The sequence below is a fragment of the Anabrus simplex genome, chromosome 1 (genome assembly GCF_040414725.1).
Source record: "Anabrus simplex isolate iqAnaSimp1 chromosome 1, ASM4041472v1, whole genome shotgun sequence".
NCBI lineage: Eukaryota > Metazoa > Arthropoda > Insecta > Orthoptera > Tettigoniidae > Anabrus > Anabrus simplex.
The window spans coordinates 1,168,861,088-1,168,878,363 of NC_090265.1; the positions used below are offsets into that span (position 1 = coordinate 1,168,861,088).

A 17,276-nucleotide genomic window follows, 5' to 3' on the forward strand; every position below is an offset into this window, starting at 1 on the left:
CTACATCTGCTCTAATCTGCTTGTCATATTCATACCTCGGTCTACCCCTAATGTTCTTACCACTCACACTTCCCTCAAAAGCCAACTAAACAAGTCCTGGGTGTCTTAAGATATGCGCTATCATTCTATCTCTTCTTCTCATCAAATTTAGCCGAATTGATCTCTTCTTACCAATTGATTCAGTATCTTTTCATTCGTGATTTGATCCAACCATCTCACCTTCAGCATTCTTCTGCAACATCACATTTCAAAAGCTTCTATTCTGTTTCTCTCTGAGCTAGTTACTATCTATGTTTCACTTCCATACAATGCCACGTCCAGACGAAAATCTTCAAAAACATCTAATCCCTATATCAATGTTCAATGTGAGCAAATTTCTCCTCTTAAGAAAGGCCTTCCTTGCTTGTGCTAGTCTTCATTTTATGTCCTCATTATTTCTGCCATCATTAGTTTACTACCCAAGAAACACTATTCAGCTAATGCCCTTTTTTGCATTCTTGTACTTTTGTCATCATCATTCAAGTCTAGTATCTCTTGAGCTATCCATTGATTCTTAGTTGGTCTTTCTTAATTCGGTCCTCTAAGATCAGAGGTAAAGTCAGGATTGCTTCACGTATTCCTACATTTTTACTGAAGCCAAATTGATCTTCTCCCAACTCAGTTTCAATATGTCTTCCCATTCTTCTGTAAATAATACATGTTAAAATGTTGCAGACATGAGATACTAAACTAATGGTATGGTAGTTTTCAAACTTATCAGCACCGGCTTTCTTGGAAATAGGTATAACAACATTCTGCTGAAAATCGGATGGCACTTCTCCTGTATCATACACCTTACACACTAAGTAGAATAACATTGCCATGCTGATTTCTCCTAAGGCAATCAGTAATTCAGAGGGAATGTCATCAATTCCAGGTGCCTCATTCCTATTTAGGTCTCTTAAAGCTCTGTCAAATTATGACCTCAAAATTCGGTCTCCCATTTCATCAGCATCAACAGCCTCTTCCAGTACGAGAACCATATCATTTAAATCTTTACCTTGGTACAAATGTTGGATATGTTCTTGCCATCTTTCTGCTTTCTCTCTGTCCCTAGAAGTGGTTTTGCATCTGAGCTCTTAATATTCATACACCTAGTTTTCCTTTCTCCAAATATTTCCTTGATTTTCCTGTATGCAGAATCTACCTTTCCTAGGACCATACAACCTTCAACATCCTTGCATTTCTCTTTCAGCCATTCTTCCTTAGCTGTCCTGCACTTTCTATCCACTTAATTCTTTAATCACCTGTATTCTTTTCTGCCCTCCTCATTTTTCGATGTTAGGCCCCTTAAAACAACAAGCATCATCATTTTTTGCATTCTTGAATTTTTGTCGTTCATCAATTAGGTCTAGTATCTCTTGAGTTATCCATTGATTCTTACTTGATCTTTCTTCAGCCTCATCATTTTGCCCTTGTTCAACATGTTCCTTGAAACAATCCCTCACACTAAATTTTTTTCAAATTGTCTAGATCCCATCTCCTTGCATTCCTTCCTTTCTTGAATTTCTTCAACTTTAGATGGCATTTCATGACCAACAAGTTGTGGTCAGAGTCCATGTCTGCTCCTGGGCAAGTCTTGCAATACAGTACAGTACCTGGTTTCTGAATCTCTGCCTAATCATAATGAAGTCTATTTGATACCTTCTGGTGTCTCCTAGTTTTGTCCACATATACAACCGTCGATTGGGATGTTTGAACCAATTATTTGCAAGGACTAAATTATGATTGGTGCAAAATTCAACCAGCCAACTTCCTCTTTCATTCCTTTCTCCCAGTCCGAATTCTCCTACTGTATTACCTTATCTTTCTTGGCCTATCACTGCATTCCAGCCTCCCACCACAATTAGATTTTCATTACGGTACCTATCTATTCATATATTCTTTTGATTTCTTCATCATTTGCTGAACTAGTAGGCATATAAACCTGCACTATTGTGCTGGGCATTGGTTTGGTATCTATCTTGTACAACAATAATGCTTTCACTGTGCTGGTCATAGCAGCTTACTCACTGCCCTATTTTCTTATTCACTATTAAACAGTCCCTTGCATTCCCCTGTTTGATTTCGTGTTGATAATTCTGTAGTCGCCTGACAAAAATCCTGCACTTCCCGCCAACGTACTTCACTTATACCGTCTACATCTAACTTTAGTCTATATCCATCTCCCTTTTCCGATTCTCTAACTTACCACATCGATTCAAACTTCTAACATTCTATGCTCCAACTTGCAGAATGTCAGTATCCATCTTCCTGATGATTGACCCCTTTCGTGTAGTCCCCACCTGGAGATCCAAATGGGGGACTATTTTACATCCGGAATATTTTACCCGGGAAGAAGCCATCATCATACATAGAGAGGGAGCTGAATGTCCTCAGAAGTTAGTTATGGCTGTAGTTTCCCGTTGCTTTCAGCCATGTAGCAGTATCAACACAGCTAAACCATATTGAGTAATTTTAGAATTCCATATCAGTCAATCATCTAGACTGCCACCCTTGCAACTTAGTTTGAAATTATTGTAGTGTATTGTAGTATCTGAACATAGTCTGAACATAGTTTTTTTTCTGCTAGTGGCTTTACGTCGCACCGACACAAATAGGTCTGATGGCGACGATGGGATAGGAAGGGCCTAGGAGTTGGAAGGAAGCGGCCGTGGCCTTAATTAAGGTACAGCCCCAGCATTTGCCTGGTGTGAAAATGGGAAACCACGGGAAACCATTTTCAGAGCTGCCGACAGTGGGATTCGAACCCACTATCTCCCGGATGCAAGCTCACAGCCGCGCGCCCCTAACCGTACGGCCAACTAGCCTGGTGAATATAGTTTAAAATTATTGTAGTGTATTATAGTATCTTATTAGAAATTAGTGTGTTTATTCTATTACTGTGAAATATTTGTGTAGTATCTGTATTATCTGTGGTATCTGTAGTAACTGTCTTACTATAATTCTGTTGTAGTAATTAGGGTAGACTTATTTGCAGTTTAGAATTGTGTAATTCTTGTGTATTATTTTCTGTTTTCAGTAATTAACAGAAATTTTCATTCTGTTAGGGTGTTAAAGGAAAAAAATCATAAAACTAAGTAGTATTGTAGTGTAGTAGTAGCCTATATGAATTACCTTATTGTCGTGTGGTCTTTGTGAACTATCCTAGATGATATATCTTTCCTCTCATTTTTATTTTCCACTGAATAAGTTATCTTATTTTCCCTTTTTGTTTCATTACTCCATAAAGAATGGCTAAGGAGTGCAAGTGTAGGAACTATGGGTGTGGCCAGGCATTAAGGAGTATGAGGGAGGAGTTGGAGAGTTTGAGGGAGATAATTAGGATTCTCTCAGAAGACAGGAAGGAAGGTAGGCCTCCCTCAAACAGTAGGTGTAAAAGAGGGATGAGAAGGAAAGGGGGGAATTGTAGAAGACAGGTGGTCTAATGTTTTAAGGGGAAGGAGATTGCAGACTAAAGGGCTCCATTCAGGATCAGAATTCAGGACAGGTTTATGTGAGAAATCGGTATGAGTCACTGCAAGTAGAACAACTGAGGAAAGATGAAGAACAGGGAATTTTTGCTGAGAAATGTGGAAGTAGGAGGAAGGGAGAAGGTAGGAAAGGGAAATATAGTAGTAGTGGATAGGAAAGGGGCTGCCTGGCCGAGGTGGTAAAGGCATGCTCGGTTCACCGGGAAGGACATGGGTTTGAATCTCCATCAGGAAGTCGTAAAATTTAAGAAACAAGATTTCCACTTCTGGAGGTGCATATGGCCCTGAGGTTCATTCAGCCTATACCAAAAATGAGTACCAGGTTAATTCCTGGGGGCAAAGGCGACTGGGCATAGAGCTAACCACTCTACCCCATCACATGCCGAGGTTACAAATAGTGGAAGCCTTTACCTTCCATACCTCCAAGGGCCTTCATGGCCTGTACGGAGATGACTTTACTTTGCTTTCAGTGGATAGGAAAAGACAGGTGGGACAGGGTCATGGGACAGAGAAAAGGGAGGAGGAAATAAGCTTCTGCTGCTGTCAGGAAAGATAGGACTGACCAGAAGGGGAGGGGATCAATGAGGTGGGTAGGGTTGAGGCTCTGGTCATGGGGGATTCCAGTGTTAGACATGTGGGGAAAGTGTGTGGAGGAAAGGGAACCAGGGTAGAGTGTTATCCAGGAATTAATATGAGGCAGATGTTGAGGAAAGTAGAAGAGAAGGAAGAAGGAAAGGAGAAGGTGGTAGTGTTTCACGTTAGTACTAGCAACGCAAGACAAGCAGATGTAAGTACCAACATAGTTGGGGATGTGTGGGATCTGGTAAATGTAGCATGGGTGAAGTTTAAGGAAGAGAATAATGTTATCAGTGAAATACTGTGTAGGAGGGATACTGACTGGAAGGTGATTTGGAATTTAAAGGAGACAATGGAGTGGGTATGTGGGCAACTGGGAGTGAAATTTCTGGATCCTAATGAGTGGGTAGGAGATAGGGAATTGCGCATAGATGGCCTTCACTTAAACAGCAGTGGTACATATAAGTTAGGCAATTTGTTTAGAAGGGTTATAATAATAATAATGTTATTTGTTTTATGTCCCACTAACTACTCTTTTACAGTTTTCGGAGATGCCGAGGTGCCAGAATTTAGTCCCGCAGGAGTTCTTTTACGTACCAGTAAATCTACCAACACGAGGCTGACATATTTGAGCACCTTCAAATACCATCGGACTGAGTCAGGATCGAACCTGCCAAGTTGGGGTCAGAAGGCCAGTGCCTTAACCGTCCGAGCCACTCAGCCCCGCAGAGAAGAAGAAGAAGGGTTATAGGGAGGTATATTCAGGGAAACAGGATGGCCTAGGGAGCAGTGATAAGGATTCAGGGAACTGAAAGTCTCAAGTAAGGATGACATAAAAAAGTGTTAGTGCTGAACTGTAGAAGTATTGTTAAGAAAGGATTGGAACTAATTAATTAATTTAATCCTTCACAGGCAGCAGTCATTTATGGCCGTAGGTGGCAAAGAAAATAAAAAATAAACATTCATGTAAAATTTTCGGAAATGTACTGAAACCATGAAAATATGCCTAAATATACCACAGACCTTGTTTAGGAGTGCAAACCTAAATTTGAAGTGGTTTGAAGGCAAAATAAAAATCCTAATATAATTTTTCATTGGATGAACGGCACAAAGCACACTCCACTTTATGATGCGACAGTGGTTAACTTGAAGTACACTGTAGTCTGCTATTATGAAATATATGTACAAAAAACTATTATAAATGATATTTTGGTTTAATTTTTTGTTTTTGTCCATCAAAAAGTGAAAAAATATGTCAGGGGAAATACAGTGGTCATAGCAGTTGAACTTATGCCGTACACAGATAATACCCTGAATTTGTAAGTGTCATTCTGGTTGTTTTTTTTTTTTGTGTCATTGTTGCCTGTATTTTCCTTTTATCCCCATGTAATTTAGTTTCAGTGAGAATGTCATCAAATATTACATCATCAAAAAATAGATGCAAATATTCTACAGGGGGCATATCAGTATCAAATTTTGATGGTAATATTAGCCCTTGATCAATATTACGAATGGGAATAGTATTTGTAGGCCCAGGGTCGCTATTACTCTCGTCCGTCCAGTCGTCCACTCTGTTGCTATCTGTGTCAGCGTCACTTGTGTTGTTGTTGCACTCAGATGAGCTGGCTTCACTAAAATCAAACACTTCTTCTACCATATTATTCAATAATGACACTATGTCTGTATCACTGATCCATTTTAGCGATGCCATTTTGCCGGAAAACTGTGAAAATATGTAAGAAGTACGCCACACGAGAAAACTGTGTTACACAACGTATGCATTACGTAACTCCCACCAACAGGAGAACAAACACAGCAAGATACTGCGGGGATTTCCCTCACCAGAAGAATTGAGAGAACAGCTCCTGCCTTCTCTGAGCATATCTGGGTACCTCCTTGGCTAATAAGCCTGCAATTTTCGAACAGAACATATATATGATTCTGGCCGGAGCTTAAGAAAGTCAACCATATATATATGTTTCCGCCTGCGAAGAGTTAATAGATATATACTTACCAGATATTGTAATAGGTGTTAAATCATGGCTGAGAAATGATATAATGGATGCAAAAATATTCTCATGGAAATGGAGTGTGTATCGTACAGATAGGGTAGGAATGGTAGGAGGGGGAGTATTCATTCTGGTGAGAGAAGAGTTTGTAAGCTACGAAAAGTTAAAGATGACAAACATGAAATTCTAGGTGTAAGGCTCATCTCTAAAGATATTAGGCAACTTAATGTCTTTGGAGGGTACAGACCAGGAAAGGGTAGCACTGACACTGATTGAGAATTATTTGATAAGATAATCAGCTATGGGTAAATGATACGGAGAGGAACGTGATAGTAGCAGGTGATCTCAATTTACCAAATGTCAATTGGGAAGGTAATGTGAATGACAGGAAGCATGACGAACAAATTACAAATAGGTTAATATGGGAAGGCAGCTGATTCTGTATAGAGTAATAAATAAGTTACAAGATTGTGAGCAACTGCAAAATGACCTTGATAATGTTGTGAGATGGACAGCATGCAATGGTATGGTGATAAATGGGGTTAAAAGTCAGGTTGTGAGTTTCACAAATAGGAAAAGTCCTCTCAGTTGATGGGGAGAAAGTTCCTTATGGGGATCACTGTAAGTACCTAGGTGTTAATCTGAGGATAGATCTTCATTGGGGTAATCACACAAATGGGATTGTAAATAAAGGGTACAGATCTCTGCACATGGTTATGAGGGTGTTTAAGGGTTGTAGTAAGGATGTACATAAGAGGGCATATAAGTCTCTGATAAGACCCCAACTAGAGTATGGTTCCAGTGTAGTGGACCTTCACCAGGATTACTTTATTCAAGAAATGGAAAAAATCCAAAGAAAAGCAGCTCAGTTTGTTCTGGGTGATTTCCAACAAAAGAGTAGTGTTATAAATTGTTGCAAAGTTTGGGCTGGGAAGACTTGAGAGAAAGAAGACGAGCTGCTCAACTAAGTGGTATGTTCCGAGCTGTCAGCGGAGAGATGGCGTGGAATGACGTTAGTAGACGAATAAGTTTGAGTGGTGTCTTGAAAAATAGGAATGATCACAATATGAAGATAAAGTTGGAATTCAAGAGGACAAATTGGGGCAAATATTTGTTTATAGGAAGGGGAGTTAGGGATTGGAATAACTTACCAAAGGAGATGTTCAATAAATTTCCAATTTCTTTGCAATCATTTTAGAATAGGCTAGGAAAACAACAGATAGGAAATCTGCCACCTGGGCGACTGCCTTAAATGCAGATCAGTTGTGATTCTGATTCGAAAGGCTGCTACCCCACTTTCGATGAACCACTCATTAGGCTGGTATCTCGAGAGATACCCAACCGATATGATTGCACCTGCGCTGCCTGCTTCATTAGGTCGTGCAAGCGTCCCCACCACGGCAAGGTCACATGGTTTGCAGGGGAGGCTGAATATGGTATAAATTAGTAAGGGTTTTGGGGCTATCTAAGAAATTCAATTTTTTGGTTGAGGACATATTTAAGATATTAAATTTAATTAATTAAGTTAGTAGCAAGCTTTTTTCATTTTCAATAGTATTATGTATATGTAAGTACACCACTTTATTTTTTCTCAGTATGTCCATTATATGCATGTTCATGGTTTAATTATTTTAGCATAGAAACCTATCTGTAGCGGAAAAATTATGCCAGTTCTGTTTGATTCCACTGAAGACAGGTTTTATTGTACAACCAGTACTGTGCCTACAGTAAAATCAAAATAATATAGAAGGATTACAAAATGTCAAGAAAGTTTAAGCATAACCCATTTAACATCTTCTAAATGTCCAGCTCCATGGCTGAATAGTTAGAATATCTACTCGAAAAAGACCTACACCGGGCCCCTCCGGAGGCCGTACGCTATTATTATTACCTTCTAAATTTTTGGTTGTTAAGTATGTAAATAACAGAGAAAAACAGCAAGTTTCCAAGGAAATTACATATAAAAACCACACATAGTAAGATGACTCAACAAAAGACATACTTCTACATTACACCATGAAATTCACCTTCACCACCACCATGGTGTACAATTCCTAATCACTCAATTGTGTGTCAAAAGCCTGCATTCAATTCTGAACCTCTCTGCAGTTCTCATATTGAGTGAAGGCATATGGTGATTTGTCCGTCAGATGCAGACCCCTTGGTGTTATTTGACAGGAGCAGGCTATGAGCTCTTTTTCTTTGCTACTTGCTTTACGTCGCACCGACACAGATAGGTCTTATGGCGACGAAGGCTATGAGCTGACACCCGATTTTACCCTCTCTCAACCTCATTATCATGATCATTCCCAGATGTGCAGATCAGCCATGGGTATCAAATAGAACAGGCGTGGCTCCATAATACAATCTGCAGAGTTGCAGAACCACCACAATGAAAGATATAAAGTAATATAGTGTATAGTGATTAGCGATCCCATCCTTCATATTGAGTGTTTATATCGAGCCAAAGATCATACCCATACAGCTGCTGGTGAACTGGCAACCCTGTTTAGATCTGTGAATGACAGAACATTAGAAGAGCACACTGAACTACAGCTTTCTTCCGATAGGTCGCTAAGGTTCACCCTTAAGGTTCTGTATGAACTGCATGCCTTGCAGTATGTCTGACCTATTCCCGTAACCATACAGTTAGTAAATAATACACTAGACAGTGCCACCGTCTGTGAGAGAATCACTGCAGTGAGCGAGCATGTTGAAATTTCAGCTGGTTGGGAAAAGTTCCCTCCATTGTACTCATCAGTGTAAATAGAGAACTTATACAAGTGTGTGGATATTGATAGTTTAAAATTCTTACATGTCAACATTTTTAGATACTCCAGTATAGTTGTGATGCTTCTGTTCAGTAGAAAGAAAGCCCAAATAGCTTAAATTCAGGATAAATGCATGATAAAAGAGGATGGTTGTGATTAAGTAGCACAAAATCAATTTACTGTCCATGTTAAGTGTATATTTTTCTATCTTTGGTGTAAATTACCAGGACTTCAGCAAAATTCTATCCAACAACCAAAAACATCTCTCTCATACAAAGTGAATCAGCGAGTTCTTAGGCCTACAAGTAATCATGACTAAGTTTCTCCGTAATAGTAGTAAATTCTTCCGAGTTAGCTAGTCATGAAAATGAAAACAGAAACTCTAGTACCATCAGATGATGTTCCTCCTCCATTAAGAAAGCCGGCTGCCAAAGATGTATGCAGGTCTCAGAACCGTTGTAAATATGAATGTGTCGATGGGTCAAATTTTTTTTCGATAAGCAGAAGAGGGGCTTTATTTTTTGTAACTTTCTAATTGTTGGTTTTTGTACAAGTCAGTTATTTATATTGTCGATGTCCCTTGAAATTGGGGTCTTACAAATGAGATGAACGTCTACCTTTATTATTTTGGTACATTTTTGAGAACTTCACACTGATAGGACATGGAGTAAAGCGTTTCCGCAGGTTTGGAGAACGGATTCACACTAGCTCAGCTAACACTTTCCGTATACAATATGAATTTAGATTTGTGTATTACACTTACTGCAATGGACTGGGGTCACAGAGCAGATCCACCAACGTTATTCATCACGAGCTGCCACTGAAATAGAACGACCTGCACCAGGCCTATCCAGATGCCACAAATCAATCAATCAATCAATCAATCAATCAATCAATCAATCAATCAATCAATATTGGCATGTCAGACAGAATGGAATATCTAGTGAGAGATGGTACTGCAGATGAGTTAGTATGGTGAAGGTGGATTTTGCTTTAAGAAGCAAAACTACAAAATGATCTGTCCTAATGAGTCAATCTGAATGTGTAATTCTATAAGAGCTTGTCTTGATAACATATTTTTATTCTGGATTTGTTCTATACTATTTAGTTTGCATTCAGCCTTTAATGACTATCAACACATATAAATTGACCTATGTACAGAAGATAGGTAACCTGCTGAAGAATTCTACAGAGAATTCACACTTTTGAAGTCAAATTTGCATATACCATACCTTTGAGGACTAAAATAAGAAAACAAATAGGAGACAGTCCACCTGGTGACCATGAATGTTAAGGCATACAGTCTTTTAGGTCTGACGCTGTGATTTGAATCCCGTTGGTAGAAAAATAGTCACCATCAAAATGTTGACCAGCAGGGTAGGGGTGATGGTGGTTTAAAGAAAAAAACCTACTGGCACAACAGCCCCGAAGGGCCTTGGCCTACCTAGCGACCGCTGCTCAACCTGAAGGCCTGCAGATTACGAGGTGTTGTGTGGTCAGCACGACAAATTCTCTCAGCCGTTATTGTTGGCTCTCTAGACCAGGGCCGCCATCTCACTGGTAGCTAGCTCCTCAATTGTAATCTCACAGGCTGAGTGGACCTCAAACCAGCCCTCAGATCCAGGTAAAAATCCCTGACCTGCCCAGGAATCGAACCCGGTGACTCTGGATAAGAGGCAGGCGTGCTACCCCTACACTGTGGGGCCAGCAGTGGTGGATTACATAGCCTAATTATTACACTGCATGCCGAAAGCTTGGGATCAATTCCAAACATCTCTGCTTTGTTCATACATAGTGAGGGCGTATGACACTGTTGTTGGTGACCATCCTTGAAATACAGACGTTAAACCTTGAACAGACCCCTTAGTGTTACTTTACAGAAGCAGGTTATTTGGCAGCATTGGATTTCATCCTCTCTCTACCTCATTATCATCATCATAATCATCATCATCACACTACACAATACATAACATGCAATCATCACACAGAAACATGTACACTCACATAATGATCCTTGCCTCTAACCCCTTAACCAAAAATGGTGCACGGAAATAAATGAAGATTGCAAAATGTTCATCATCACAGTCAATAGATCATATCCAAGTGCCTGGTTATTAGAACAGCACACACACACACACACACACAATAGCAGGCAGACACCTCTGAGATGTTGCTGCATTTAAAGGACAGAAGATGTCCTCTCAGAAGATCTTAAAAAAAGATTGGTGGACCAAATCAAGGATGATCTAAAACAGAAAAAATGTGTTAAACTTGGAAAAGACCAACAAACAACACTTACTGAGAAATGATATAATGGATGCAGAAATTTTCTCACGCCACTGGAATGTGTATCGTAGAGATAGGATAGGAAGGGTGGGAGGCGGAGTGTTCATTCTGGTGAAAGAAGAATTTGTAAGCTACGAAAAAGTTAAAGATGAGACACATGAAATTCTAGGTGTAAGGCTCATTTCTAAAGATAATAGGCAACTTGATATATTTGGAGTGTACAGATCGGGAAAGGGTAGCACTGACGCGGATTCGGAATTATTTGATAAGATAGTCAGCTATGTGGGAAACGACATGGAAAGAAATGTGATTGTAGCGGGAGATCTGAAATTGCCAGATGTCAATTGGGAAGGAAATGCGAACGACAGGAAGCATGACCAACAAATGGCAAATAAGTTAATATGGGAAGGACAGCTGATTCAGAAAATGATGGAACCAACCAGAGGGAAAAATATCCTGGATGTCGAGCTGATAAAACCAGATGAGCTCTATAGGGAAACTGAAGTAATAGATGGTATTAGTGATCATAAAGCTGTTTTTGTGGTAGTTAAAAATAAATGTGATAGAAAGGAAGGTCTTAAAAGTAAGACTGTTAGGCAGTACCATATGGCTGATAAAGCAGGCATGAGGCAGTTTCTAAAAAGTAACTATGATCGGTGGAAAACGGTAAATAAAAATGTAAACAGACTCTGGGATGGGTTTAAAGAAATTGTTGAGGAATGCGAAAACAGGTTTGTACCATTAAGGGTGGTAAGGAATCGTAAAGACCCACCTTATTATAATAGAGAAATAAAGAGACTAAGAAGGAGGTGCAGACTGGAAAGAAATAGAGTTAGAAATGGCTGTGGAAGTAAGGAGAAATTGAAGGAACTTACTAGAAAATTGAATCTAGCAAAGAAGGCAGCTAAGGATAATATGATGGCAAGCATAATTGGCAGTCACACAAATTTTAGTGAAAAATGGAAGGGTATGTATAGGTATTTTAAGGCAGAAACAGGTTCCAAGAAGGACATTCCAGGAATAATTAATGAACAAGGGGAGTGTGTATGTGAGGATCTTCAAAAGGCAGAAGTATTCAGTCAGCAGTATGTAAAGATTGTTGGTTACAAGGATAATGTCGAGATAGAGGAGGAGACTAAGGCCAAAGAAGCAATAAAATTTACATATGATAACAATGACATTTACAATAAGATACAAAGTTAAAAACTAGAAAAGCGACTGGAATTGATCAGATTTCTGGGGATATACTAAAGACAATGGGTTGGAATATAGTACCATATATGAAGTACTTATTTGATTATTGTTTGGTCGGAGGAGCTATACCAGATGAATGGAGAGTTGCTATAGTTGCCCCTGCGTATAAAGGAAAGGGTGATAGACATAAAGCTGAAAATTACAGGCCAGTAAGTTTGACATGCATTGTATGTAAGCTTTGGGAAGGCATTCTTTCTGATTATATTAGACATGTTTGTGAAATTAATAACTGGTTCGATAGAAGGCAATTCGGTTTTAGGAAAGGTTATTCCACTGAAGCTCAACTTGTAGGATTCCAGCAAGATATAGCAGATATCTTGGATTCTGGAGGTCAAATGGACTGTATCGCGATTGACCTGTCTAAAGCATTTGATAGGGTGGATCATGGGAGACTACTGGCAAAAATGAGTGCAATTGGACTAGACAAAAGAGTGACTGAATAGGTTGCTATATTTCTAGAAAATAGATCTCAGAGAATTAACTTAGAGTAGGTGAAGCTTTATCTGACCCTGTAATAATTAAGAGGGGAATTCCTCAAGGCAGTATTATCGGACCTTTATGTTTTCTTATATATATAAACGATATGAGTAAAGGAGTGGAATCGGAGGTAAGGCTTTTTGCGGATGATGTTATTCTCTATAGAGTGATAAATAAGTTACAAGATTGTGAGCAACTGCAACGTGACCTCGAAAATGTTGTGAGATGGACAGCAGGCAATGGTATGTTGATAAACGGGGTTAAAAGTCAGGTTGTGAGTTTCACAAATAGGAAAAGTCCTCTCAGTTTTAATTACTGTGTTGATGGGGTGAAAATTCCTTTTGGGGATCATTGTAAGTATCTAGGTGTTAATATAAAGAAAGATCTTCATTGGGGTAATCACATAAATGGGATTGTAAATAAAGGGTACAGATCTCTGCACATGGTTATGAGAGTGTTTAGGGGTTGTAGTAAGGATGTAAAGGAGAGGGCATATGAGTCTCTGGTAAGACCCCAACTAGAGTATGGTTCCAGTGTAGTGGACCTTCACCAGGATTACCTGATTCAAGAACTGGAAAAAATCCTAAGAAAAGCAGCTCGATTTGTTCTGGGCTATTTCCGACAAAAGAGTAGCATTACAAAAATGTTGCAATGTTTGGGTTGGGAAGAATTGAGAGAAAGGAGAAGAGCTGCTCGACTAAGTGGTATGTTCCAGGCTGTCAGCGGAGAGATGGCGTGGAATGACATTAGTAGACGAATAAGTTTGAATGGCATTTATAAAAGTAGGAAAGATCACAATATGAAGATAAAGTTGGAATTCAAGAGGACAAACTGGGGCAAATATTCATTTATAGGAAGGGGAGTTAGGGATTGGAATAACTTACCAAGAGAAATGTTCAATAAATTTCCAATTTCTTTGAAATCATTTAGGAAAAGGCTAGGAAAACAACAAATAGGGAATCTGCCACCTGGGCGACTGCCCTAAATGCAGATCAGTATTGATTGATTGAGTATTGATTGATTGACTTACTGACAGGCTGAAGGAAATGGAACAATACTAGCAATTATCTAAAGATGGAAAAATTTATGATCATCATTGTTGTGTTATTGCAATTATAGACTAACAATGTTTGGTGAGTACTAAGCCTGAAGGCTAGTTGGATCCTAAACAGCTCCACCATTACCCATCATAGGTGGCCTAGGTGTCACTGAAAAGTCACACCAGAGAAATGAGAAGCGAGGTATATTTTCCTCACTGAGCCAGAAGTTCTTATTACATATCAGTATACCAAACTCACTGAAATACATGCACCAACCGACCAACAGTCATGTTCAATATCATCAAAGCCAAGGATTAATATGAGTTAGGTCAATGAAGGTAACAAATATGTTCTAGCCCATATCAGAAGACATAGCGCACTGTAAACACTAACTCTCATCAGCAAAGCCATAAGACTAATAGTAATATCACTTTGTATATGTGCTTGTCACTACTTACCAGTTTTATGAACATTTAACAGTAAAAGATTGCCTATAATAGGGTAGCCTTTAGGGCCAGGGAGAGCATCAAGCATAGAAAGGTATCGATGAAATCGTAGGCACACACGCAGGAATGCAAAAAGGAACAGTCCCAAAACTGTTACCAGTCCTGCCCAAAGTTCCCGCTGTAACATGGTGAGAAACACTGCATATAATCAACTGGCTAGCATTTATATATCACTATCATAAATTAGTTCTTTTTTATGTGCATACAGAAGGTCAGAGGTCCGCAAGTTCATTTCCATTACATAACAGCATTACTTATCATTAGAGCACTCAGTTTAATAATGTTATCACCCAGTTTAATTCAGATGTTTATATATTAGTAGTTTGGATTGTAACATAAAACATTGAATTAGACTCATCATGAAGCATCTTAGGATTCACAGTCATAAATGATATGAGATATATACAAATAAAATTATAATTTTGTCTGTACACTTCATATTTTTGTCTCACACTTCTCTCAGGGCAGAACACTTATATACATCATATGGTTTCAGCTACCTTGCGCTGATATTTTGATCTGGCACCATCTGCGCATCAATTTCGCTGTTTTGATTTACTCTACCAGATGGCAGAGTAAACTAAATTGTTATTGGTTGATCTATGGTTGATTTTTAGTTGAAATTGTGTCAGATAAAGCCCCACATGTGTCACTAGACATCTTTTACATACTGACAATGTATAACATGGAGTGTCAAATGAAACATGTTTCCACCCTTCAAAAATTTAACTTTATTTGCTAGGTTTGAACCCGCAATCTTAGGATCCCAGGCCAACACTCTACCACTAATCCACATTGGGAGCTTATTTTGAATTATGTATACAAAAGTTGAAAATAGGTTTAGTTCTATTTTTGTTTGTTTATATCTGCAACGTGGGACAATGGATAAACAGAATTCCTCGAAACTTGGTATTTAGATTGGGGTACGGACCAGGTGTGAACTAGGCTATGTAGTATTTGATTAGTATACCGTGCTGTGCCATTATTAAGGGGGCCAAAACTGGAAAAATCAAATTTCTCTGATAATATTAACTGTATTTGCTGGCAGGACCTAGTGTTTACAGTGCACTATGTCTTCTGGTATGGGCTAGAGCAATTTTGTTACTTTCATTGATCTGTCTCAGCTTTATCCTTAGCTTTGACAAAATGAAAGTGACTGAGGTATGAGTAATGCTAGTAATGCCATTCCTTCTGCAGTCAGTCCCTGCTATGAATGGTGTGAAGATATCGCTCATAGGGTCAGTTGGTGCATGCATTTCAGTGGGCTTGGCAGACTGATGTGTAATAGCAACTTCTGGCTCGGTGAGGAAAGCAACGGGAAACTACCTCACTCCTCATTTCCCTAGTACGCCTCTTCAGTGATGCCTAGGCCATCTATGACAGCTGATGGTGGAACTGTTGAGGATCCAACCAGCCTTCGGGCTGAGGACTAAACATACATACATACATCAAAAAACTGTACATAATAAAAGTTTTAACAAATGTAATTTCCAATCTTATGTTTCATACATTTTTACAGTGAGAGAAATAATGATGGAAATGTTTGCAATTGTTACATTGTTCACAAACTCTCAATTATCTCCAGAAATATTAGTTCTATCTTAAGAGTGTATGTCTACCTCTTAGTCCCATTTCCTGATATGGGGTTGGAGATGAAGTGAGATGAAATTATATGGCATGTTTTTGAATGCCCTTTCTATCCCCAACCTCTGTTGAGGAGCTAATGAAGATGAAATGAATGATGGTGAATGAAATTGGGTAAGTAAGTGGACGGAATTGGCTGTGGCCTTTGAAGTGGAATTGTCCTGACATTTGAATGGAAGTGAAAATGGGAAAACACAGAAAACCATTCTGAGGATAACCAGCAATCGGTTTCGATCCAACTCATCTCCTAAATGTAGAGCTTGTGCATTAACATGTGCAACCTCTGCATTCAATTTTATCTTAAAGGCATAAATAATAATAATTACAGAGAACCTCATTTCCAGTTATTTATATATGATAAACTAGCAGTTACCCATGGCTTCACTCACATAGATTTTGTAATTTGCTAAAAGTAATTGTTCCTCAGTACTGTACCAAGACATTATCTGAAAATCCCTAAAGTAAAAAAAACTCACCGAAAAACTGAGTTTCATTTACCCCCAAAACTGTTTGTATACCACATTTGTGGTATTGCCTTTTGGGGTTAAGATTACCATGCAACATAGAAATGTACATGTGAGAAAGCATCTTCTCTCAAGTTGGAAAAAAAAAAAATGTTTCTTTATATTTAGAAGAGATTCCAAATACCTATTTCCATGTCTGTGACATCTTCAGTTTTTGTAATATAAGTATCCCCATAAAAAGAATTCGACCCCTTTATCAGTCATTACCCCAACCCCACCAAAGTGGATTTTCTGAAAAAAAAAAAAAAAAAGGTGTTTCTTTATTTTTAACGGAGATTCCAAATAAGAAGTTTCACATCTGTAACATCTTCAGTTTTTGAGATATATGTATCTTTCTAAACGGAATTCAACTTCTTCCTCACTTCCTTCCACCCTTCTCCCCCTTAAGTTGACTTTCCGAGAACAATAAATACATGTTCCTTTATTTTTAAAGGAGATTCCAAATACCAATTTTCATGTCTACAACTTTATTTTTTGAGATATGAGTACCCATATGTAAAGAATTCAACTGAATTTTCAAATCATTCACCCACCCCCACCTCCGCTGTTAAGTGGATTTTCAAAAAAAAAAAAAAAAAGAGAGAGAGAGAGTGTGTGTGTGTGTGTTTTTTTTACATTGAAAGAAAATTCCAAATACAAATTTTCATGTCTGTAACATCTTCAGTTTTTGAGATATA

The 17,276-nt window shown here is 38.7% G+C and overlaps 1 protein-coding gene across 2 annotated transcripts in view; it reads right to left on the reverse strand.

Annotated features, from left to right (window-relative positions):
- The window catches only part of LOC136858150 (cytochrome P450 4C1), a 332,613-nt gene extending 318,017 nt beyond the window's left edge, over positions 1–14,596 (reverse strand). For both annotated transcript variants that reach the window (XM_067137477.2, XM_067137476.2), the window contains exon 1: positions 14,384–14,596. In XM_067137477.2, coding sequence (XP_066993578.2) covers positions 14,384–14,558 — 175 coding nt within the window. In that variant the 5' untranslated portion in view covers positions 14,559–14,596. The remainder of the gene's footprint in view (positions 1–14,383) is intronic.
- Positions 14,597–17,276: the final 2,680 nt, after the last annotated feature.